The sequence below is a fragment of the Bactrocera neohumeralis genome, chromosome 2, assembly GCF_024586455.1.
Source record: "Bactrocera neohumeralis isolate Rockhampton chromosome 2, APGP_CSIRO_Bneo_wtdbg2-racon-allhic-juicebox.fasta_v2, whole genome shotgun sequence".
NCBI lineage: Eukaryota > Metazoa > Arthropoda > Insecta > Diptera > Tephritidae > Bactrocera > Bactrocera neohumeralis.
The window spans coordinates 92,481,753-92,508,855 of record NC_065919.1 but is presented as its reverse complement, the minus strand read 5'-3'; the positions used below and the strand labels follow the sequence as shown (position 1 = coordinate 92,508,855).

Sequence of the window (27,103 nt, the reverse complement as noted above, 5' to 3'; positions counted from 1 at the left end):
TTTTTGTTAATATGTATACTTGCACATAATTTAATTAGCAATATAAAAACTGTTTACCTCTGAAGCTGTAAACACAAACAAGGCGGCAGATTTCAAGCGACATCTGTCAAACAATAGCAGAAACTAGCCATTTTTGGGCAGTGTTGCCTACTCAAATTTAGTAAATTCAACGAAATGCACGAAATTTTTGTGCATTAGAAACTTGGGTCAAATGTGCAAGTAAATGTTAATTAAGCCCACTAATGCATATTAGCGCTGTCGCCTGTCAGGGCTATAAATGTTGAATAGGATTTCAACTTATCGAAAATATTTAATGGAGCAATAAGGAATTGTGACCCATTCAACATTTAGTGTCGGACAAAACAGCCCAAAAGACAAATTATGAGATGTTTATCGTCCTTTACTTATTTAAAATTATCAATTTGTTTAAACAAGTTTGCATACACATATAGCATGTACACATACATATGTCCCTGAAGCAAAAAAAAAACACAGTTCACCCAGAGAACATAAAACAACGAGAAGGACCAAATTGGACGAAGTTAAACAGAAAATAAAAATGTCATGTACAAATTTAAGAAAATATATTTTTTACTCAAATGCGGATTTAATAATATGCGAAAGTTCAGGCAAAAAATGGGTTTCTTACCTTTTTAACAATTTCTGCCTATTTTGGTGTCACAATGAATGGGACAAAACAAGTCAAAGAAATCAAGATGTGCTGATCTCAAAACATATCTACACATTTTGTACATTACATATCCACTCAATTCCCGGTTTGAATATCGATATGAAAATACCGACAGCAAAACACAATTCTATGCTTGTTTGATTCCCTCATGTCGTCATTGCATGAATTATCTAATAGCCCTGACAGACGACAGCGCTAATTTGCATTAGTGGGCTTAATTTCATTAACTTGCGCATTTGACCCATGTTAATGCAAGTTTGTAATGCACAAGAATTTTGTGCATTTAGCTGAATTTACCAAATTTGAGTAGGCAACACTGCTCAAAAATGGCCGATTTTTGCTATTTTTTGACAGATGTCGCTTGAAGTCTGCCGCCTCCTTTGCGTTTACAGCATCAGAGGTAAGCAGTTTTATATTGCTAATTAAATTATGTGCAAGTATATTAACAAAAACAAATTTTCATATTTTTAGATGGCAGAAAATAAACAACACACAGTTTGCTATCCTTTTTTCCAATATTCTTAACTTTTTCGCACACTTTTTCCGCATTACAATCAATTATTGCTTTTAATTTCACTCTATTATCTTTTAACGTAGTTAATAATAAACGAATTTTTTCGTTAAAGTTATATTGATTTTCCAAAAATACCAAAATTTCTATTAATAATTTATTTTATTCATTTTTATTTCACTTTTTTTTTAATAAATTAACAAATTTCACTATAAGCTGTCTAAATGCACAAGTCTGCCGTCTGTAACCATAAAATTTCAATGCGCATTAGCGTTGCTTAAGGCGCATAATTTTGCTCGTGTCAGGGCTATAATGAAATAATAAAACACCCAACACTTAGTATGAATAAAAATTACTATATAGTGGTTGTTGCGTCAAGCGACATATCTATATCTAAAACAAAAATTAAAAATTGTAGAATATTGAATTCTAAAAATTTCAATTAAGAAAATCTATTATAAAATACTTACCTTAATGTTCTTTTACTTACCTTAATACTTACCACAATCTATTACAATATTTAACGAAAGTCGAAAATGATTATACTTACCCCTTTTTAATACATATTTATATTACCACTAGTTTAAGCCGTTAGTTTTAAGATCTAAGCTTAGCAATTAGATTAAGAAATAAAGAACGCTCTCTTGTAATTGAACCGTTGAACCGAACGCACGTATTTTTCGTTACTCGTGATTAATAAGTCATTCTCGCAACAGGTAATTGGAGTGTTATTTAAAATTGCGCATCCCTAACTATTTTTCGTTTCTCAAAAACGCTTGAGAATTTTCAGTGGTTATTTATTATATGGAGAAACTATTTAAATCTTTTTAGAGTATATTAGAACAACTGACTTTTGACCTTTCAATACCCAATAAAAGGATTTAAGCTTGTTAGCTCTCAATCATTAAATGTTTTTAATCATTTTCCATTGAAAATATACTATGATGCTTCAAATTACAAAACGTTTCAATAATAATATAATAATACCTTTAAATTTCACAAATTTATTTAATTTTCATTGTTTTACATTTTTTATAAGTGGTCTTGAACGATGCAACAAATCCATCCGTTTACATATTTTTTTGGTAAGATTTCAATCTGGTCATCGCTAGTTTCCAATTGCTAAACGTCAAAACCTCCTGAACTCGATCAACTGTCAAAGTTCAAGAGGTTTTGACGTTTAGCAATTGTTCTCTCACTTCCAGTGAGAGAGGAGTTGGACTCTCTTTATCTCTGCAGGGACCTACAACCACTGACTAATTTGGATTGGAAGGTTTGTAATTTCGCCGATATCACTTTTTATTGCACACAGAGGAGAAAACCATCAGCTGTTTTAGAGACTTTTTTGGCGCCACAAAAAATTACTTATATTACCTTAGTCAAAAAGTATACCAAAAATTTAGATCAATAATTATTCACAGGGCAACTGAGTTATAGGGTTGTCAAGTATTGTTTATTTTATATTTATATCTCTAATTGTTTATATGAATATAATTATAAACAAACTTTAAAATCAATTATGCCAATTATCAAGACACCACCTCCAGGAGGGGGCAAATTAAATAAAACTTGCTCCTTAGTACGCAGGCATATCTGTTCTTTTAAGGCGTAAAAGCATTAGCCAAGGGTTTGGGTGATCTCGGAGCTTAGATATATATTTAATTCCGCTGTCTTCTATTTCTTTCTTTACCATAGAAATACCAAGGTCTGTATGGATATTTTCATTACGCATGTACCATGGTGAACACGTGATTGTTCTAACCATTTTTGATTGGAACCTTTGTATTATATCAATATTAGTTACAGAGGTCGTACCCCACAGTTGAATTCCATACATCCAAATCGGCTTTATGATCGCATTATATAAAAGCACTTTTGTCTAGGCTATGCTTAGAGTTTTTATTAAAAGCCAATTTAAATTTGCAGCTCTTCTCTTCATGCAAGTTATTTTCTAGATATATGTTTTCTACACGTAAGTCTTCTATCTAGGTGAATACTAAGGTAAGTAATTTTTCATAATATAAGATATCAAATCTGATAACAAACTATTAAAAATAGTTTATATAATTATAAAGCTGACACATTTCTACGGCAAAAATCCAAATGCCGTGGATTCCTACTAGCGCAAACAGTCAAAGAGAAAGGGAGTAGCGTTTTTCGCTGTTCACTTACATTGCACGCCCATATGATAAGTCGTATCAGCTGACACGGGCCACGGGTCTACGTTTTTGGCTGTTTCGGCTATAAAAGCAATAATTGATTGTAATGCGGAAAAAGTTGCGAAAAAGTTAAGAGTAATGGAAAAATGGATAGAAAACTGTGCGTTGTTTATTTTCTGCCATCTAAAAATATTAAAATTTGTTTCTGTTAATATACTTGCACATAATTTAATTAGCAATATAAAACTGCTTACCTCTGATGCTGTAAACGTAAAGGACTTCCCATATAACAAGCTTTTAAATTATCCTCTGATCACATTACAGTAAACAAATCAAAAACCAATGAAGCTATCAGATTAAAACTTTGCACAAATAGTGCTCTCACATTGTGTCGAAATCGGACTATAACTTTTCAAGGACCCAGACACCAAATATGTGGACCTTAGTGCACATGACTGATTTTTAATTGACCATATCGGTTAATCTGTGAAATCTTATAGCAAATTTGCCAAATATTTGCGATATCGACCCACGAAATACCTCAGCTTCCCTATACTAAATATAAGAAATTTCGATTTACTGTGATGGAATAATGTCTCTAGCGGAAAAATGCCAAAAAGTGGTCGACCAAAATGGTATATATTTCTTTATTTTTTATATTATTATAAATATAAAAAAAAAGTTAAAATTTGATTAGAACTACGAGAAGACTTTTTAATATTAATTTTAGCTTTGATTAAATTTTTATTTCACATGCATATGAACCTTGTTACGAGAGTATAAAATTTAATTCTCTCGATAGCCGGTTCTACACACCGGAGTTGACTCGGATTTCATCCGACCAAGGGCTGTTATTTCGGCGATCTAACTCCGTTTGGATCGGTGAGTGTTAATTTGTGTTTGTCGTCACTGGAGCAATGCCTTGCAGCAGGGTTGCTCCGTATCCTCCTGACTCGTGCTGGCATTGAGTCCAACCCGGACCTGGAGGAATTTTTCTGCTGCGTTTGCGCAAAAAGGATCCATCCAAACTTCACCTCCATCAGGTGTAATACATGCAATGGATGGAGCCATCTTAAAACCTGCTCAGGCCTTAAGACTCACAGGGAGTGGACCACGAGTTACGTGGCCCCATGTTGCTTACGCAATACTGCGACACTAGCCTCTACGGCTGTGCAATCTGCACATAGTTCGGGCGCCGCGCCGCCACTCGCCCCGAGTGGCCAACAGAGGACCTCCACGGTCCCCAGGAGCTCAAACAGGCAACATAGCTCGCACTCTGACTTGTCTTCCCCCCCACCCTTCATCCCGCTCCAATCCTCGTGCGAGAACCAATCAGCAACTCTTGGTTCCTCGTGGTTCCGTGTGTCAGACCGTCATACGTCGCAATGTTACATCAATTAAGTGCAATTCCTGCACTGGCTGGTGTCACCTCCCGGCGTGTTGCGGCCTGCGCACCCCACACACGTGAGTGGAGTGAGTCGTACGTTGCCCCATGCTGCAGGAGTCTGACCCGCAACACATAACAGTGGCGTCGCCAACCAACACCCCAGTGCGACAACCGCCCCTGCGCGTTCTGCAGCTGCAACAAATAGCACCTACACGTCATTCCCTCACCCCCAGGATTACCCACCCGACACCCGCGACAAACCCGTATACTTCAATTTAACTGCAACGGACTCCAGAGTAAGATCGAGGAGATAGTTGCGCTTATGAATCGGGAACGCGCTGCGGTCCACGAAACCAAACTAAACAGCCGCTCAGATCTTCTGAGTTGTGCCTGTTTCAACGTAATACATAAAGATCGCGAGCGAGATAATGGTGGTGGCCTAGCCTGTATATTGCACAACACCGTGCAGTATCGCCTAATCGATGAAGACCGCAGGCATACCACCCTACAATGTCAGGGTTGAAATATTTAATATATACATCTTCCCAGTTACATGTTGTTCTACAGGATATCACCCGAATATAGGCGCACTACTTCGTGGTGAAAACCGTTTGGTACTAGGCGACTTTAACGCGCACCACGATCTTTGTCATTCCTGCCTGTCAAATTATCGTAGGGGGATGGAGCTGGCGGAACAGATTGACGATTCGACATTCTGCACAATGAATGACGAAGCCCGCACCAGAGTTATGGGCACCTGTAATAGCATAACCTGGCTACCTATGCTAACTTTCGCATCAGGCTTTCTGCCCACAATTATCTCGATCGAGAAACCTGCCGATTTCGTTTCTGTGGACAACCGTACCTTCGTTAATTTTAACAAAGCTAATTGGGCCGGCTTCACAGAATTTACTGAGAGCACCTTCAACGCTCTACCCATTCCTACGGACGTATGCGTTGGTGCACGTCGATTCCGCAAGGTGATCGGAGCAACTACCGCTCGCTTCATCCCGGCTGGACGAATAGCGGAAATCCGCCCCAATTTCCCAACCGAAGCAGCCGTTTTAGCTAACGAGCGCGACACCTTACGCCATGCCGATCCCGGGGATCCCCGAATAAGGGATCTCAATTCGGAGATTCGGCGTATGGTAAATCATCATAAGCGGACGAAATGGATAGAGCACCTGACAACCACACAACGCTACTGCAGGACAATGAGAAAACTACGCTTCCTCCAGGGTTAAAGAGGTGGAGCATGAACTACCTGAACGGTCGTCAATCATCCGTACTATTTCGAGATGAAACATCTAAACTGAGAAAAATTAAACAGGGGGCTCCGCAGGGTGGTGTCTTCTCTCCGCTACTGTTTAACTTCTACATCTCGAAACTCCCGCAGCCACCAGAGGGGGTTTCCATAACCTCGTACGCAGATGATTGCACAATATTGACGTTGGGCAATGGAATCGATGGCATGTGTTCGAAAGTAAACAACTACCTCTCCGACCTTTCTCGTTTCCTCACTGCACGGAACCTCACACTTTCCCCCACCAAATTCACAGCGACCATTTTTACGAACTGGACGAAGGAGTATAGACTTGATCTTAATATTGCAGTCGATGGCGTCAGAATTCCGACTGTCAATAACCCTAAGATTTTTGGTGATTATCGCCAAGGTACAGAGCCGCAACAAAATCCTCAAGTCGCTAGCCGGCAGCACATGGGGAAAAGACAAAGAAGCAACTGGCTTTCGACAGGTACTGACCACCATTCACAGTGGAGCCATTAACACCTTCACCGACTCCCTTCCCGTGAATGGCGTTCTTGGAGTCAAACCACCACCAATCGCAGACGAAGAGCTCAAGTTGCCGCGAGAAACGAGTGACCCTAGCGTGAACTGGAGAATTTCCGAAAGTCTATAGACTTTTTTGGATCACTTGCTTTTTCATGTTACATAATTACTTTTATTTACGCTATGTGATTAATTCCTAAATAAGTAAGTAAAATAAATAACAAAATGTTATATAAACATTTGACTAGACTCATTTATTTGAAAAAAAAAAAAAAATTTTGCCTGTTCTGACCAGTGAGGCTCTTTTTTTATATGTGTGAAAGAGTGCGCTTGCGCCATGATCCCCTTAAACTACTTGATTCGCTCATGTTACACAAACAAAAGGATTTCATACCTAACAAATTAATATTTATGTGATTAAAAGTTAGTGAAATAAATAATCAAATGTTTTTTAAAAAGTTGACTACACTTATTTATTTCAAAGAAATATCGTCATCTTAGCCAGTTGCTGTTGCATCATAATTGTAATCTCTCAGCATTAACAATGACGAGAATTCGCTTATTTATTTTATTATTTATAAATTTTGTATTTATTTTTTTCTTAATTGTTAGCATATATTTTTATATTAAGGAATGATGATAATATATTATTAGGTTTAATGCCATAAGTCAAAATCTCAGCTGAGTTAATGTATCAATAAACCATTTATTTATCCGAGGCCGTGGTCGTCAAAAAAGCCCTGTGGAGTCTCGTCCTAAAATGAATAGCAAATGATTTGAGTCATAAGACGACGAAATTAGTTTGAAACCGTAATCTGTTTATAAGGCATTTACAAATAACTAGAGTTCCGAAGAAACAGAGGTATTTAAATATTATTATAAAATTCGGTGCAAATTTGAAATTAATACAGAGTATGGCAATAGTATTTTGTAAAAGTTTTGTCCAAATTTATATAAAATAAATAATAATACATATACTTACAGTGTTTGTACATAAAAACTTCCAGTGTGATCACATGACAACCATTAAAAGACAAGTAGCACGAAAATTAAGTAGTAGGAGAGAATAGTGCTACATATATTTTTAGTGTTTGTATAATCAAATAAGTAATCAGTTCTTATGAAAGTGTTTAGTATATAAAACAGAAATATACATGTATACATACATATGTACACAGAACAAACATTTTCAGTATACATTTAGGCAAACAAATAATTTGAGATCCATTAATTAGATATAGAGGCCACAAGAAGCAGTATTTAATGTATTTATTAAATAAAAATTCAAATTACAAAATTGTACAGTGAAATAGAAATAATAAAAAATAATAGCTTGTAAACCAAATAACCAATACAAAAACTACAGGTAAACAAATTAATACACACTACAGTTAGGATGGAGTGTATATATGGACATATGCCCTTTTATGGATATTTTAAATGGAAACAAAGTGTTAATATTTTAATAAATAATTTAAGCTTATTCATAATAGCAATTTTTTTAAATTTCGTACTATTTCTCAGTTTTCAAAATAAATAAAACCAATCGTTTATCGACTATACTATACATACAATATGAACTGACAACGCCCATATATTATGCTTAATAATTTGGTGGTTTCTTCATACCAGAGAACTGCAACGAGTAATAAATTTTTGTTCATGTACACCAATCGAACCGTTTGTCTTTAAATCAGCGATAGAGAACAACTTTGAATCACTAGCGATCAGCTTATACATGATTTGTTTATGAACGTTCGCATTAGCAGAAAATACCCGAAATGATACATACTCATGCTTCAATGATTGAAATGATCGAAAGCGTTCGGTTTGTATATTATCCCCTAAACACTGATTTACTCGTGCACTTCTGGAAGGCATACACGCGCCAATTATTGTACCAAATTCATCGAATTGTACAACTGATTGTTACGTATATGAGGCAGTTGTATGAGTTGTACCAACTGATTGGATGAAAATCAAAATTTTTTGATATTTTGTCAAGTTGGTTGTGTTAGTTGGATCGTGTTTGGGTTGGTCGTGCGATTTCAAACGATTTCGCCATTTTATTTCGGCTGTCGAAGAGAGCGCGTCATATATAATAAGTAAAGCAACAACTTCCGAACTCATGTTTAAGCAACGAAGTGAATATTCAAAATGAAGTTGGCCTCAAAATTGTATTAAAAGTTGTGTCGTATGTAGCGACAAGGGCAATTTCTAGCCCAACTCAATCAACCAACTAATTAATTCCATTCTGTTCTATTTCAAATACGTGTGTATGTACATATATACATTTGTTTAAATGTTGTATATAATGGAAATACCATCGAGGACATATATACAACAAATGTATGTATATATGTATGTACGTACTCGATGGAATTTCCATTTTTTACGCATCGAAAATTTGTAACATGCGCACATGTTCAAAGCTGATACATTTTTTTCCACACATGATTCAAATCAACCCACCAGAAAATTTGCTGTACTCGTAGTTTAAGTGGCCATACACGACACACATGTGCGTTCGATTTGTATTAAATCGTTTCGCCATACACAACTACAAATCCATTTTGCGTTCGTTCTTCAAACAGTGAATATGTGCGACAAGCAAGCGGAAAATTGTTCGTCCGCGATGTTTCCTATTCGCCGACACGAGAAAAATGAGATTTTCTGTACACACAGCACCATACACAACATACATGTGTGCACACCGATCGTAAAAAATCAAACATTTTCGCGAACATGGATTGGTATACGCACGAGCCAATACACGAGTAAATCGCAATCGAACACATATCGATCGAACGCACATGTGTGTTGTGTATGGCCACTTTTAACCGCAGTTTCATATCGATTCAAACAATCGTCGCAACGCTATAAACTGACATGATACGATTTAAATCGAAGCCAGCCATACCGTTTACTCTATCGTGATTGCCGAAGAACAGATGTTCATGTTGCTTCAAATCAGTTGACGCTGGCGGATACTCGAATTGATCACCATTGCTGTCTATGATGAACAGAATTGATTTGATTGTGTTTTTGGCACGAGTGTTTGTTCTGATTTAATATACTCGTTGCAGCTCTCTGGTTCCCAAAGTGTTCACGTATGGAACATTTTGTTTTTTCGTTTAATTTCACTGAAGTGTTCTCTCTCCAAGAATCCATTGATTGATGCGATGTGGATCTTCTTGGTATTTTTCATGAGCCCATAGAGCGAAGCGATGTCGTTTGGGAAGGTTGAGCGCCTTCAGTTCTTGCACAAGCTGTATTTTAAAGGACGTAAAATGGGCCAAGTCGTTCCTTACGTCAGTCCGAGTTGCTGAAAGCAGCGGGAAGGTTGAGCTATGGCCGAATATTATCCAATAATGAATGCTGGGTATCAAGATGGTTGATGGTGCCGATTGACTATAAGTTGAGCGAAGCGCGGGAATTTTCAGTTCTTGCACAAGTCTTCCCATGATGAAATGCCAAACAATACTGTATTTTAAAGGACGAAAAATGGGCCAAGTCGTTCCTTACGTCAGTCCGAGTTGCTGAAAGCAGCGCCGAATCGACTCTTCACGGTCTTCGTGTACTTTCTGAGCTATGGCGTGGTTTATTTGGCCGAATATTATCCAATAATGAATGCTGGGTATCAAGATGGTTGATGGTGCCGATTGACTATAAGTTGAGCGAAGCGCGGGAATTTTCGTAACATAATTGAACGATTTGTAAACGTTGTTCAGGCGTAAGTCTTCCCATGATGAAATGCCAAACAATACTGAACATATTTTCATGACAGTTTGACACGATTCACGCGTGAACTGTCCAAAAAAAATGCTATTGAAAATAGTACCTCTACTGGATCATCCGTTACTTAGGTTTGTAAGCGATTGCACAGACATAACATTTTAATTGATGTCATTAGCAAAATAAAAAAAAAAAAAAAAAAAAAAAAACATAACATTGTTAACACACAACCCAAAAAGTTGGACAGGTCTAAAAAGCTCATTTCTAAAACATAAAGGACTTTAGGACACTGTAGATGTAAACAACAAAGTGTTTTTGTCGTCGTCTTTAGGCACTAAGTTATGCAACTCTGAAAAGTTCAAATATGTATGAAAAACCAGTGATTAAAAAACCGTACATGTCAGCGAAAAACAAAGTGATCCCACTTCAATCGCCACTTTACCTCTAAGTCAAATATTTTTTACATTCGCTTATTCGGATTTGAACAGCATTTATTCAAAATCATGCAAATCATATGAAGAGGGCTTTGAAAACTAGAATGTCGATGCTTTATAACAGCAAAAAATTTGAAGTGTTGCAATATTTGGATGAAATTCAATGAGTAAAGTAAGCTTTACAATTCCTGAACACTTTTCGAATCCACTTTATGCCCACCTCTAATGTGTATTTTCAGCAACATACCTGTTAAATTTCGCTAATTACATATGTATATTCATGGATCTTATAAAAATGTCACAACTCAAAAATTTTATCAACCACATCGATATTAGGTAAATTTAATAGCATCGGGTTGCAACTGTATTAAATTTAAATTAAAATTTATTTTCAAATTTCTCTCCAAAAACACAATGGATTATGACCCAACATTTACCAAAAGAGAATGTAAAGTAATATTGATTAATATAGAATTTGTACCACTGCAACTTACAATAGATGTTTTTTCCTTCTATTTCCAAACCGTTCTCGGGAATACTGCGGCGAATACAATATTTGGACGTATGGTACTATATACATTTGGATTCATTCCGGTTAGAATGTTTAACAATATACCAGTCAAATTTGAAACTTCCGTACATTCAATCTCATAGATTTAAAGTTACCAGAAATCATCATAAATAATTAAACAACAGTATATACCAACACAATTTTTTGAGTTTAAATGTTTTTTAACAGTCGAATGTTGAGTTTAAAGAAACAACAATATTTTTTCACATGAATTTAATATAAACATTATTAAACCATTAAACATTATCAAATCTAATAAAGAGTTTCGCCCATTCCACCTTTTGAGTTTTGCATGGGATAACGATTTCACATATTTTTGTTATTGTTAACAAATGCTTACATTTGTAAGCGTAAGTTATAAGTCTACTGTATAATTATTGGGAATTGGAAAATAATGTGAAACTTGAAAAAACTTCTGAAGGACTGATATGGCAATTTAACATTTTGCTATTTACATACGTATGTCTTATTTTTCACATTTTGTTGGAAGAAAATTTTAAGAGCCTACGAAAGCTTCCCAATGAATTACTTCTGGAAAAGCTCAAATGCCGCTGTTAGTTAGTTTTATTTAAAATTAGTAAGAATTACTAAAAAAAGTTATTGAAAACACTAGAAAAAGAGTCCGCTCTGATTCATAAATTTAATTACTCTGACCTTTTCCATAATAATACCACATTATTTAATATTTTCACTTAGTTTTATGAGCAAATGCACATGTAGATTTGCATATCATGAACACAGATACAGTGGAACTTTCATAACTGGAACTCTTGAATTGGCAATACAAATAAAATTTCATGCATTTTTTCTTCCATAAACCGAACTTTTAAATTGCCACTTGATTCTCTAAGTTGAATTTTTGGGGGAAAGAAATCCCTCTCTATAAACAGCTGAACACGTAGAACTCACCGCGCGTATTTATCCCTTTAAACATTGCTATTAGAGATAGAATTTAGGTGAACAATGATATTTACTCAGGCGGATTTGTAACAGATGATATTGAAGAACGGAATATTTCAGACGCAACGAATATGACTTCTATCGCCATGGAAAACGATAAGAAGTCTGATGAAGAAATTATTCAATCGGCATCGAAAAATGATATAACGCATTCCTTTGCAATTTTAAATCCCAATTTAAATACAACTGATGATCACCACAAGCACTAAACAGATTAAAATCTCTATTCACTGAAACAAACAACCAAAAACTATATGTTCACCCAAAAATTACAAAATACCTATTTTATATACAAAATTATGCAAAAAACTTTATGCGAAGTACTCGAAGTCTCGAGTTAAGGAAGTTCAGTTCATGTACATACATATTTCATAATCACTGTAAAAAGTATCATTAATAAATTTTTTTCCAAATATTCGGTTTGATTTCGTTAAAACCATTCTTAATTCGCTTTATTATTTTTATATACATATATGTATACAATATTAAAATTACCAAATGACCCTTATCATTAAACTAATAAATGTAAATTCAAAATAAGATCGGTATTTTAATATTTATATGGTAAATTTCTTACAACATTTTACAGTAGTCCAATGTCTCTTAAAGTGCCCTCAACAGCTTCGTCCTAAAGTACAAAAAAAACAAAAAAAAAAAAAACAAAGTAAGAGTGTATCATACCTCTTCATCTATACATAAGCAAATATGACAGATAGCATTAAATGAAGCAACCAATATTTTTAGTTTAATGAACATAACTACATAAAATAAGTATATAGTAATGTGATGTCTGCTTGTCCGGGAAATATTAAATTCATAATAAAAATTAAAGAGATTTACATAATCTACTGGTGATAAAATTTTGGGATCTACTGCCAAGTCTCGAGCGCAAATCTAACATTAACAGGTTTTCTTTATTTTATACGAATATCAATATATTACATTTATATAACTCAGTATACTAATGTATTAAAAATCTAAAATTATGTTTATTTTTATCTAGGTCGCTTCGATCAAATCGTCGATGTCATATAGTACTTGAGTATATATTATTTACACATATATTTTAAGTAAAAGTATTCTATCAGTATTTTTTGTTTAGCGCCATACATAACTCATAAATACGATTGCAATGAATTAAAAAAGGTGTAACAGTTAATATAATAATATTATATAATTATAATAAAAAAAAAATTTACAAATACAGTTGGTGCTACTCACTTGCAGATATTCATATTTTTCAGTTATAAACGTATTCTGTAGATTTGGAGTTGACAACACATGTATACAATATAAACAACAAAAACGATCACACAATACAACACATATTCTTTCGGGAGTGAATGAAGCCAATTTTTTTAGATAAATTATTTTATAGGTTTTGTTTCCCCAAACTATTTGTACGAAGGGTTGCCTATATGGGATAAAGTCTATTACTGGAAATTTTCAAACAAACCTCTAATTTGTTTACTTCGAATTTTTTTATTAGTTAAGGTATGAATTACTCAACCTTTTAAAAATAAACATGTTGGAAAGAAACATTAACTTCATCGATGAATCTTATACCGCATCTAATGAATTTTAATGACTATACTATGTATGTACATATGTATGTAAAAGTATACCCATATGTAAATATGTGCAAGAATAAATCTTGACCATTTACTTATACATATATGTATGTATGTATTATGAAGAAAATAAATAAGATTTACAAATAAATAAATTATCGTCTGAATACGGTTAATAGAATAAAATGATAATTTTAATAAACACTTAGTAGTGGCAGGGTAAAAACTAAATAAGTAAACAAACAGTAGATTTAGTATATTAATTTACTAATGAAAATTATTTTATAAGACAATTTTCAAAACAAGTGTGTCAATGTCATAAGTAGAAATTTATTACATTTAGTATTCATAAAGCAATTGAGACAAAGTTAAAAAAGCTAGAAAAATAGGAGTAGTGGTAAACTTTTGAACATATGTACATATCGTCACCTGAAATGCAAAATAACGTATCATCAAAAAATTCGATATTGAGTGTCTTATTGATTACGCTTCACTACTTCAAATTACATACATAATATTACATATGTTCAACATTTTTAGGTTCTGCGCTCAGATGTAAACCAGTTTTAACCAATATTAATTTTTTTTCGCTCATGTTCCATTTTATTTCGTGTTTCACTCATGCCACTGTAAATTTCCGAAAATGTTGTTACGTTATTTTGCATTTCAGGTGATATGTAGTTGATTCTGGTACAGTCGTCAAGACAAATATGGCAAATAAACAGAAATTTTAATTGTAAATTTTGACCTGACAAGGCAAATTCAAGAATAATTTTCTAAGAAATACGTATTTTTTGTTTTCTTCGTCCAATGGCCGGCACTATTTATTAATGTATCGCGAAGAGTTACAGAGCTAAATTAAAGGTCTCAAATATGTCTTGCCACGTAATACTTCAGAGATTATGATTTGATGCATAGATCGTGTTGTCTCTTACAATACTTGCTGGTATTTATAATGCTTAGTTAGCAACACTATTACACTAGTTTGAAAATGACACTAGCCGAGTAAAAAGTACATATGTATAACGATATTTGTTTTCGAAACCGCATACCGAATAACCGCATAATATTGTCTAGCATAATTGAAAATAACATGTGATGGACCAGTAGTTGGTAAATGTCTTATGCCTCGCTGAGTTCGTTCCGTTACTACGTTTATCACTCAAAGTGAGTGAAATTCAGATTCAGCATCTGCCTCGGACTTAATTCTGGTATGGATCAAGGTTTACAGTGCAACCGGGTTGAGTTTTTGTTATATTTCTACTTACCGATCTAAAGAGATTAGATCGCTAAAAAAGCCTATGCATCATAAAATCCGGCGCAATTCCGACAATGTAGAACTGGCTGTCGTCGAATAGACGCTTTAGTGTTGATATTAATCGATCGTTGTTTCATAGTTTATACTTTTATTTATTCGTGTGATCCGTTGTATATAATTATGTATGTACATATGTAAATTATAAAGTTTAAGATTTACAAATTAACAACTCAACTTTAACCAAACCAGTAGCTTTGGTACTTAGTGTATTAAACCCTACGAAGGTTAGTATGTTATGTACATAGTAACATTATAAATTAGTGTGCATATGTAATAAATTGAATAAGTATATTAAATTAATTTAAATACTCATTGAAATCCTGTTGTAGTTGATCGATTTCATCATTTTTGCGGGGTAAGCATAAATTGTAATGAATTATAATAATATAAAAAAAAGGTTAAAACATTGTTAATAAATATGTTTAATTTATGTGCATAAATTTGACACGAGTTAATGAAAAATGCATATTGGAGACTAACAACGCATAGAGAAGGCTGCGATAATTACATGCAGCGTGCAATCGATATTAAATTAAGCATATAAAAAGCACAAAACAAAAACCTTGCGACCGTAATTATTATTAACACGAATATTACTGTTAATGAAAGATTTATTCTGAAAGAGTTATATTTTTAATCTGAAAGGTAGATATTGCAACAAGAAAAATGAACAAAGCGTAACCAATTGTTTATGAAATAAATAACTGCTGAATAAATTACAACAAATTGTCACGCGTTTATATACTCAAATAAATTCTTTTTATTTTTGAACATTCCGCCATAAATATTATAATATAGCTATAAATTTTGTCGTAGAAGGCTTTAATGCCAAACAAACATAGACACTGATGAAAATTTACACTTTTCTTTTAATAACAAGTAAATGCGGCAATTGTTTGTATTATACTTAAAAAATGTTTGCTAAGCAAATAATAGAACTTTATTTGCATTACTTTTAGAAATTAGGACATTTATAAATATTTTGTTATAAAAAACATTTAATTCACGCAGACAATTTTAATATTTAAGCATGCATGCATGCAGAACATTACAACGGAAATAACAATCAAGTCAATACATACATAAATAAATACAGTTTCTTTAAGTAATATAACAATTTATCTAATAACATATGTATATGTAATCAACTCATTTATGTAACAATATTAATAAAATCCGTAAATAATTGAATGCATTAAAATTCGAATTATCTTCTAACGTTTTAATAGTGTGAAATAAAAATTCGTAAAATTTTATCATTTAATCTAAAATAATTAAAGGGTTTACATGAGTTTCACGGCTTCAAAAAATTTATAGTTTTGGAGATGCAGTCCTGAGGACAGGTATGCGCCCGAGATCAATTATGTACATATTCACTTAAAACTGTCGTGTTTCTCGAAACTGTACTTTTAAAGTCAGTTGTCAAGATTTCTTGTGAATTACACATCGACCTTAATGAAAATTTACGCATGTCTTCGAGATATAATTTACAAAGTCATGAACGAAGGATTCGAGTTTTGAATATGACGGACTCCGAAAACGTCAATTGCAATGCATTCGATCAAAGTATACTTTTATGTAATGCAGCCGGAATATTTGTTACATTAAATCATGTTTTGAATTGCACAAACCTGGTAAGTTTTCTTATCAAAATCAAATTTTGCATTAAATTCAGAGATTTTGGCAAAAAAAACAATATTGTGATGGCAAGAATATAATTTATTTTTTATAAATATTTAAATGATGAACAAATTCCATATACTTTAATATGTCGTAAGGTAAATTCATAAAAGATGAAAGCTACAGCAAGTAACAGATATAAGAACAATACATTCGTAAAATGAAAATAAGAATCGCAGAAAAAATGCACTAATAGCATGTTTGATTCTTATTTACAACTTGTATGAATTTACCTTGATAGTCGATTATATTTTTTGGAGTCGAAGTTTGAAAAGTCTTCAAAAAAGTTGCATTTAGAAGAATGAAAGGAGGGCGTAAATAATATCTTGAAAGTGTGCCGATTTGAAAAAGGCCTAGAAAGCTACTTATCGAGCAAATCTTTAACTATTGAATAATGATATCGAAACACAATATGAACAGAAATATTTTTCTTTATATGCGATGTACATTTAAAAAAATATATTAAGTGAAAACTAAAAGAATACAAAGCAAAGGGAAATGTTATGATAAATATTAATATTGTTACGAAATGTATATATGTATAGGAAATGTATATTCAGATAATAAATTTGAATGCTTCAAAACTAGAATATAATGCAAAACATATAACTATAGCTATTATAAAAAATATGCCCTCTCTTCTACATTTATTAATAATATTATGTTTTTATATCTTTAAGTTCTACAAGTCATATGCTTCTGGTGTACTGACCTCTTGTAGTAAATCCTGGGATGCAATTGCTTTAAGCACATTTTTTTTGGAAGTCTCCTGTATTTCACCACCAATTAACAACTCATCCAAGATAAAGTATGCTTTCTCAAAATTAAAAATTATATCCAATTCGCAAACCTAAATATAGAATGCTTAGTAAGAAAAATTCAATCAATTCATACTGAGTATCTAATCTAATGATCTCCCAAAATTACAATGTCATAATATTATAATTATATTTTTACACTCTAATGTCTTTTAAAACATGAATGTATAAATAAAATATTAATTGTAACGATATTCAAACAAACAAGGAAAACGTAGCACTGAAGCTATAATACCCCGCAATGGGTTGCAGAACATAGTGATATTCCTGATTACTGTGAAACAGATGAATTAACCAGAATTTATATGCCTCTGTTGATATTTAATCGACAAATATGTTATACATATAGCTCAGTCTGTCAATTCCTAGCTTGCTTAATAAGTAGGCAAACATGGGATGAATAGAATATGGACGGCACATGCCAACTATAAAAATTCAAAAGGAATGGCACAAGAACTCTAGTAAAAGTGTTAACAGGTCACTGTCTAACAGACATATCAGCAGACTATTGTAGAAGCTGCCTATAAAACCTCTTTTATGCGAATGCATAGGGTGTCTTGACGATGTTTCGGAGGTTGCAGAGATAAAACTTGTTGTACTGATGACCTTTGGGTACATACAGACAAACGGATGGCTAAATCGACTTGGCTTGTGATGCTGATCGTATATATATATATATAAATATATATATATCTTCACAATATATAAATATATATTCCCTTTGGGTGTTAACGTACATACTTCGTGGAAAATTTAAAATACCGTGTTCAAGGTATAAAATAAAATGGAATTATATTTGTAGCGATGATTAAATTTTCTACTCTATATATACAGATAATTGGTTTTATAATTCAGATACTTACACTTCCAAAATATTTATCCAATAGTTCGACATAACGATGAATGATTTCGAGAGTTAACAATTCATTATCATTTTGTTCAATAGCGCAACAAAAATATAAACTCGCATATCTAAAATAAATTAGAAAGAATATTCCTGATTATAAGCTGTAATATAATATTTCACTTATTTTCAAATTTTTAGATCATTTTTATATCTTTTTTTAAGGTTTTTCGGTTACGAATTATCAACATGTTTGCTGAATTTAATTATTTACTTAATTATTTAAGTTATAAATAATGAATAGCTTTTAATGAATGTACCTAAGCTATTCTTCCAATATGCTGTACAAGCCTCAAATAAATTTCTGTTACCGTTTTTTACAAGTCTCTTAAGGTCGAATTTACAAAACTACATGAATCTCTTATGTACGTCTTTTCGTTCATCCCTTTCACACGCGTATGCTTAATAGCATAAATGCATTACACTCATTGCAACACTTACCCATATGCGTAAGAGAGCGAGAAACGAAAAACGTGCATAAGAGATTCAAGTAGCTTTATTTCCAAGGTAATTATGTTACTACTCCTCTTTCTGCTAGCAAAATATTGCTACTCCTATTTTATTTATTTATTTATTTATTATTAATTCACGCCAATCGGCTTTGTACAGAAAAATTTAACATAAATAAGAATAAAAAAGAAGGCATACCCCATGACTAGGCAAATCACACATCAATGATACAGTATTGATACATTATTAATTAGCACCATTAATTAATTCCTTAACCCTAGAGACGTAGCTCGCATATGTACAACCAAACATATTAATATTTTCATAGTGTCTATTGACTAAGTCTACAACCCTGCTCCTCGGTCCGCCCCGCACGTAGTTCTTCGATGAGTTGATTGTTTTTAACAGTCTGTGCGACCTCAGACCAGGCATACGGCCTACGATGCCGAATTGTTCCAATATTTCCGGAGAGTCGATTAATCCATTTAGTGATTTAAAGGCAAACAAGAGATCTGATACTTGTCTCCGACTCATCAGGTCACAAATCCCAAATTGACCACGAACCTCCTCCGAGCCTCCGACCCATCCTTTACGTCCCAGGAAGTACGCGACATATTTACAGAGTTTCTTCTGCACTCTCTCCACTTTGTCAATGAGGCAGTCGGTATGGGGAGACCAAACCACTGAACAGTACTCCAACATCGGACGCACCAAGGTCGTGTACAGCCTTACGAACGTATCAGCATTCCTGAAGTCTTCACCACATCTGAAAATGAACCCAAGCGTCCTGTATGCCTGTGATGTAATTTTGTCAATGTGCCCGGTGAAATTTAGTGCATTGTCGATCATGACACCAAGATCTTTCACAACTGTGACTTCTTCTAGCTGATGATCAGCAATACGGTAGACTGCTGTACGACGACTCAAGGACCGTGACAAGAACATCACCACGCACCTTTTCAAATTCAAACTTAATTTATTTTCGTCGCACCACTCCTCAAGTCTATCGAGGTCTTGCTGTAATGCGCTAACATCATCCTCAGTGCTTATCTTTCTGAAGATCTTGAGGTCATCAGCATAAAATAGATAGTCCGACGACATTTTGGTCCCAATGTCGTTTACAAATATGCTAAACAGCACTGGCCCCAGATGGGAACCCTGTGGAACCCCGGACGACACTTTAAACACGAACGACACATAGCCATTGACTCGCACCTGCAGAGATCTCCCAGTCAAGTACGAGTTGAACCAACTCAATACGTTTCCTGCCACTCCGTACCGATCCATCTTTTCTATTAAGAGCTCATGATCCACCATGGCGAAGGCTTTGCTGAAGTCCGTGTAGATAGTGTGAACTGTTTCACCCTTGTCCAACGCTCTCAGTACGTGGTCGACATACAGGTAAAGGTTTGTAGTCGTAGACCTGCCGCCAAAGAACCCATGTTGCTTGGTAGAGATTGTATTCTTGAAGGCGAAATTCACCTGCCGTAAAACTAGTTTCTCAAACAACTTAGCCATTGCCGGTTGTATGCATATTGGCCTGTAGTTGGACACCTCAGATCTCGACCCTGCCTTGTAAATAGGACAAATATACGAGCGTTTCCACGCCGTCGGAAAAATACCCCTCTCCAGTGATTTACTAAAGATGTGGGTTATTGGTTCGGCCAGTCCGACTGCACAGTTCTTCAGTAAAATGTTTGGTATTCCATCTGGTCCGGCTCCCTTCTTTCCATCTAGTTTGCACATTTGCTCGTACACTTCATCGAAGCGGATGGTGAGTTCCGATAGTTTCACATCGTAACTAGTCAATGTTTCCGCAGCTTGAGCTGTGGGCATTGGTTCCCCATTGTCATTAAGTTTCCCCGCATAGATGCTACCAAAGAACGACGCAAAAAGATTGCTCACTTCCCCACCCGACGTAGCTACACTATCTTTCCACGACACGGCGGATGGAATATCCATATTGTTCCGTCTCCTGCTTTTGATGAATTTCCAGAATTGACTCGTGTCTACCCGCACAAGCTCCTCCATCCTGGACGTGTATGCGCTGTAACACCCTTTGCCGATTCTTTTGCATTCCGATCGCAACCGACGAAAGACATTGTAGGCGTAACTGGTTTTTAATCTTTTGTATGTTGTATGCGCATCCTTTTTCTGCTGTATTTTCCCTATCAGCTCCCTAGAAAACCAGCATGGATAGTTGCCTTTCCTGTTCGTATGGACAGGAACAAATTGCATAATTCCATCGTTAATTCTATCGTATAGCCAGTTTACCTTGTCATCCAGTGATACTAATTTATACAGTTCAATCCAGTTAATCCTCAAAAAGAAGTAATTCAATCCCCGGTAGTCCGCTTTCTTGAATGCATAGGTCGGTGCAACGTTCGTTTTTAGGTTGGCCTTGATTTCGGCACGTATACTTATAGCCGGGTGGTGCTTATCCTCATCAATAATAGCCTCGGCACTGTCCACATATATTTCAATGCTACTAGAGCATAAATCAAGCGTACGATCATTTATGTTACGAATTTGATTATACTGTTGACAGTTAGCCACACTCATCTCACTGTATACCGTATTTGCACATTCGTCTTGAGGACAGCTACTGGGGAGATTATAGTCGCCAACAATAATCAATGCACAGTTGGGATATTTTTCCTTCAAATAAGAAATTGTTGATATATGACTCACATACTTATCCAATGACGACTGTGGTGGGAGATACACACATCCAACCACTAGATCGCCCTCGGTACATTTTACTTTAATAAAGATTTGCTCGACACTACTACAGTTAGTTGGCAGTAGTTCAGCATTAATACTGCGCTTCACCGCTATGAAAACACCTCCACCTCTCGTGCAATTGCTTGTTTGGTTGTCTCTATCTTTCCTAAATATTAAATACGTATCATCTACCACTTCACTATCTGATATTGATTCATGAAGCCATGACTCGCTAACACAAATCAAATCACATTGATGCCCTGCTGATGAGATTAAGAACTCTTTTAATTTTGTTCTTAACCCTCGAGTATTTTGGTAGTATATATCTAGCGAATTTTTAGGCTTTTCTTTTGGCGCACGAAAAGTCTGCTTATCGACTATCCTCGGTACCCCATTAATATATCTAATTGTCTTGCTGTTATCTCCGCTCTTAGTTAGATTATCAAGCTCAGTACGTAGATTCCTGAGATGCTCCTGCTGAGCTCGAGTTAGGTTCGCCTTAAATGAGATGCCAGACTCACCAGCTGTCTTGATACGCAATAGACTCCTAGCATCTGCTACAGACTCCGTAGTTAGTAGTAGCGGACGAATCTTACCTACCACAGGACGGCCGAGTCTACGGAGACCGAGTTTCGGACCCACCTCTGACATCTCCTGTGGTAATAATGCGACAACCTTCTCCAAATCATCCCGACGTCGATCATTGCCTACCGGCTTCTCAGACTCCGGCACGTTCAAAGCAATAACCTCTCTTTCACGCTTATTGCGTTCATTGATCTCCGTTATTATAATGTTGGGATCCACATTATGTGCATCGAACGATGTTAATTTATTCTCAACAGCGCCGACCCTCTTTTCTAATTGCTTATACTGCTGCGAGATTGCCCTGTTGTTCTCTGCCAATTTGTTCAAGTCCTGCCGGATCCCTGCAACGCTGGTCTGAATATTTTCAATTGTTTTCTTGAACGGTGTTAAGTATTTCTCGAACATATTCTCCAACTCGGATTTGCTTGTTGATAATGGCAAATCATTGTCGTCATCATCACTGTCATTGATTGCCTCGATAATACTGACCTCTGAGTGACAGCCAGAGCACCGCCAGTCATTACGACCAGTTTTCCGAAACGCAGCAGCAATTTTTTGAAACCCTCGTCACTCAAGTCGCTGCACTTTTTGTGGAACCAATTCTTACAACTATTGCAGCTTATACTTCCTGAGTTTCCCCTTATAATCTTGGAGCAAGTTATACAGACATGTTTACTCGACGCCATTGTTACACCAATCAAAAATTTTTGTATACTTTTAGGCTAATGTAATATAAACAATTTTTCGTGGCGCCAAAAAAGTCTCCAAAACAGCTGATGGTTCTCCTCTGTGTCCAACTTGAGGTGATATCGGCGAAGTAACAAACCTTCTAAACCAAAATAGTCAGTGGCTACAAGTTGCTGCCTCTGCACTCCAATACACTTGAATACACCTGAGTACCGCGCTTTGGATTGATGATTAGATTTTGTAATTTTTTGCCTTTTTACACCAAAATTATTTAATTTTTCTTAGCACGCACAATTACACAGTCCTTTATCAGCTAGAGTTGCCATCCATAAGTAGTACCTTTTAGTAAGTTACTGTAATATGTCCGAACCGATATCAGACAACGATAGGATATAGCTGCCATACAAACTGATCGATCAACCTCAAGTCCTTGAAAGAGCATTTTTTATTTGATAAGGTATCTTCACGAAATTCGGCATGGATTATTATCCAAATCAACTATTACTATAGCATATAGCTGCCATTCAAACTGACACTGATTAAAATTAGATTTTATTGACTTAAGGGTTTGTGTTCAAAATTTCAACTCTTAAAAGTGCGTGTTTCATTGATTTATAATGAATTTTACACTTATATTTTTTTCTACTATATCCTCCAAAACTTTATTACGGCAGAAAATAATTAACACAGCATTTGTTTTTCGCGTTAAATTCCTTTCTGTATTCGGCCGCATTTCAAAAAAATAACCCTGGTCGGTCCGTTTGCGTTGGCGGACTTCGGCCGCATTTCCCTGGTCAAACTAATACCGAGACGTCTTCAGTTTTTTCGCGAACAACTACTTTTTACGTTGACAGCCTTCAACGGCACTTCAATCAAAATAGCCCTGGTTGATCCAACCCCGGGATTTATCAAGATAATGAAAATTCTGAAAGATGAGTTTTGTATTGACGGCATAATTTATATACTCTCGCAACAAAGTTGCTAAGGAGAGTATTATAGTTTTGTTCACATAACGGTTGTTTGTAAGTCCTAAAACTGAAAGAGTCAGATATAGGGTTAAATACCAAAGTGATCAGGGTGACGAGGAGAGTTTAAATCCGGATGTCTGTCTGTCCATCCGTCCGTCCGTCCGTGCAAGCTGTAACTTGAGTAAAAATTGAGATATCACGATGAAACTTGGTAACCATAAGAAGGTTAAGTTCGAAGATGGGCAAAATCGGCCTACTGCCACGCCCAGAAACACTAAATTTTACGGAAGAAGTGGCAGAAGGAAGCTGCACCCAGGCTTTTTTTAAAAATTGAAAATGGGCGTGGCGTCGCCCACTTATGGACCAAAAACCATATCTAAGGAACTACTAGACCGATTTCAATGAAATTCGGTATATAATATTTTCTTAACACCCTGATGACATGTACGAAATATGGGAGAAATCGGTTAACAACCACACCTTCTTCCAATATAACGCTATTTTGAATTCCATCTGATGCCTTCTCTGTTTAATATACATTAGGAAATGAAAATACAATTCAATACTCAAAGTACACAAATTGATCTAATCTAATTAATTTTACAGCAAAATAAAAAAATATGTAAATTATCACTTTATCATGCGAGAGTATAAAATGTTCGGTGACACCCGAATTCAGCCCTTCCTTACTTGTTCTTTTTTTTTTTTTGATTACAAAGTATGGTATGGGGCTGCGATTTAGAATAGCATCCCCCGATTTCGGGGTTAAAATGAGTATGTACGGATAGAGGAGGTCCTCCAGATCAAGAATATACTTATATGTATATACATATATATAGTTGCCGCTGACTTATGGTTTTTGAGATACGTATATATATATATATACATATATATATTTCTTGATCTGAAGGACCTCTTCTATCCGCGCATACCCATTTTAACCGCGAAATTGGTTAAATTGCTATTCTAAATCCCAGCCCTATTATATAAAACATCACTTTTTTATTATTATTACCGCTTATAAACGATTTTGCAATCTTTCCACTCTAGAAAAGAGCACATCTTGGGTTTGCGAGCAAGGATTGTGGTTACCAATTCTCTAGTTATTTTCTTCTTTACTTTATCCGGATAAGCCATATACCATTTCTGCAAACGCAATTTGCCTTGTCGACTGAACAATAACATAAAAAGCATCTGCAATGTAATGTGAAATCAACAGATTACTATTTGTTAAAATTCATATGAATTGTACTCACCATACTTGAAGAAACTAAGAAAGCCGTTCCTATTCTTTTTAATATTGGAATAATACGTATAAAATATATTTAAGCTGAATCACCTATTTATCTGAATATTTGTTGAAAAATTCTAATCTCCAAATTAAGTGTCCAACTTATAACTTGTGATGTATAATTTTAATCAAAACATGTATTCACATTAAACACTCGATACCTTAAAAATGATACTCGATACTTTTTTGTTAGATTTGGAGGTTTAACGCTACGTTAATCGGGACGTTACACGTTTAAAAAATTGCTTTCAACCTTTACTCTAATAGCGGGATTCTGGAACCAGTCTCTAGTCTCTATTTGAGACACTTTGAGGTAAAGTCTCAATTTGTGACTAGTTACTATTCACTAAACAGTCTCTAGCGTTAGTCTCAAAATATTGCCTCAAATTTGAGACCTGATAGTTAGCAGGTCACAAAACTAAAAAGAACTCTGTTCATTTGAATTTTTGCCATTTGAATACACTGAATAGAGATCATCATAGATATTAATCGATTGTCGTTTTTTTAGATTTTGTAAGCAACTCAAAGAGGAAAAGGTTAAAAATAAATAAATTTTACATATATTTCGTAAATATTATGAAACAAAGTCAACACATATTTTTATTTTTATTGGTAATAATGTTTTTTGACTATGTTATAGAAAATTTACTATTTGTTATCGACATATTTATTTTCAATCAAGTGTAAAAACATCTCTGAATAAAGAAATGTAATAGATTTTGTGACTGTCACTTACAGAATAGCAAAACCGTCTCAAGTCTCAAATATTGTATCTAACTCTAATTTCAAATTTAGAGACTTGAGACTGTATCACAGTACAGAATCGCACGGTTAAACGCCGTCTTGACATCATTTTTTCCTTTCAAATCATAGGGCACCTGATCAAATAGGTTTGAAATCAAATGTGGCTTAATTGTCTGGAATATGAATATTTCGACATCAAAATATAATTATATCAAACAATTTTTTAATAAATTAAAATGTCTGTGTCTCTGGAATAGCTTATGGTACAGAACAAGTAAAGTTGAAATAAGTAAAAAATTTTTTTTTTTCATACAACGAGATTGTGTTTCTCAGCTAATCTTTTTCTTCCGATTCCTTCTTGCCATTATTTTCCTACAAAACTTTCAAAAATTTTAAGCCGTTCCCAGAACAAAGGAATTTTAATCCATTTCCTGTAGCTGGTTGAACTGCTACTTATCCACTCTAACCACATTTTTGCATGCTCAGCTTGTCCTGTAAATCTAGCACTCTTCTCCCTATGGTCCCACCCCATCGAAGCAGCATGTTTCCTAACCATATCGTTACAACTTATCTAATCCTTACGACCCAAACAAGGACCAGGTAATTGTTACAAAAACGGCAACAATAACAACGAAGACATCTTGAAACTATTATAAATTTTCAAATTGCTCGCCATCAATTTTGGCAAGTAATTTGAGGGATCATCTTGTAAGCAAGTATTATTGATTCTCTATTTATTCGGACATCCGCGTTTGTCACAATATGATTTCTTTACTGGCAACAATTTATTGGCATGGAGGGCAGCAGCGTAACACATACACAACATACAACTTATAATCCCTTTCACATACGCAAGAGTTTCGGTTGAATATATGAAATCGCCCTTAAAAACTTATTTCAACTTTAACAGAAACCTCTGGTACCACTCTTGTGGTTTTTCAAGGCAGAAATTATGCTAAATTTCAACACGAAACCTATATGTTTGTGCTACAATAAATACAATCAATATGCAAATTTGATAATATTTCTCTGGTCAATATTATATTGCTAGCGAGAACACTTATATAGGGCAAACAAAATATGCAAGGAGTTGACAATACCAATTGCATAATAGTGCCCATACACG

At 34.7% G+C, this 27,103-nt stretch overlaps 1 protein-coding gene across 4 annotated transcripts; it reads right to left on the bottom strand.

The window, feature by feature from the left end:
- Positions 1-6,982: 6,982 nt before the first annotated feature.
- On the bottom strand, positions 6,983-25,363 carry LOC126751699 (AP-1 complex subunit sigma-2). 4 transcript variants are annotated; one of them, XM_050462164.1, is made up of 5 exons: positions 25,204-25,363; positions 24,958-25,136; positions 18,488-18,596; positions 17,519-17,656; positions 6,983-7,292 (listed from the first exon to the last, which is right to left on the bottom strand). In XM_050462164.1, the coding sequence occupies exons 2-5, from the start codon at positions 25,134-25,136 to the stop codon at positions 7,248-7,250; spliced, it is 471 nt and encodes a 156-aa protein (XP_050318121.1). In that variant the 5' UTR covers positions 25,204-25,363; the 3' UTR covers positions 6,983-7,247. The 4 variants fall into 4 exon arrangements, with proteins under 4 accessions (XP_050318121.1, XP_050318119.1, XP_050318120.1 ...); XM_050462162.1 differs by having other exon boundaries at positions 25,199-25,362; XM_050462163.1 differs by lacking the exon at positions 6,983-7,292 and adding an exon at positions 12,653-12,865 and having other exon boundaries at positions 25,199-25,363.
- Positions 25,364-27,103: the final 1,740 nt, after the last annotated feature.

Excerpts from the sequence above, each read along its gene's own strand:
- LOC126751699 (XM_050462163.1), bottom strand. Across the intron at positions 18,597-24,957 it reads TGCAAAATCGTTTATAAGCG|ATATGCGAGTTTATATTTTT; the intron begins GTAATAATAATA and ends AATTTATTTTAG. Across the intron at positions 12,866-17,518 it reads CCCAGGATTTACTACAAGAG|GACGAAGCTGTTGAGGGCAC; the intron begins GTCAGTACACCA and ends TTTGTACTTTAG.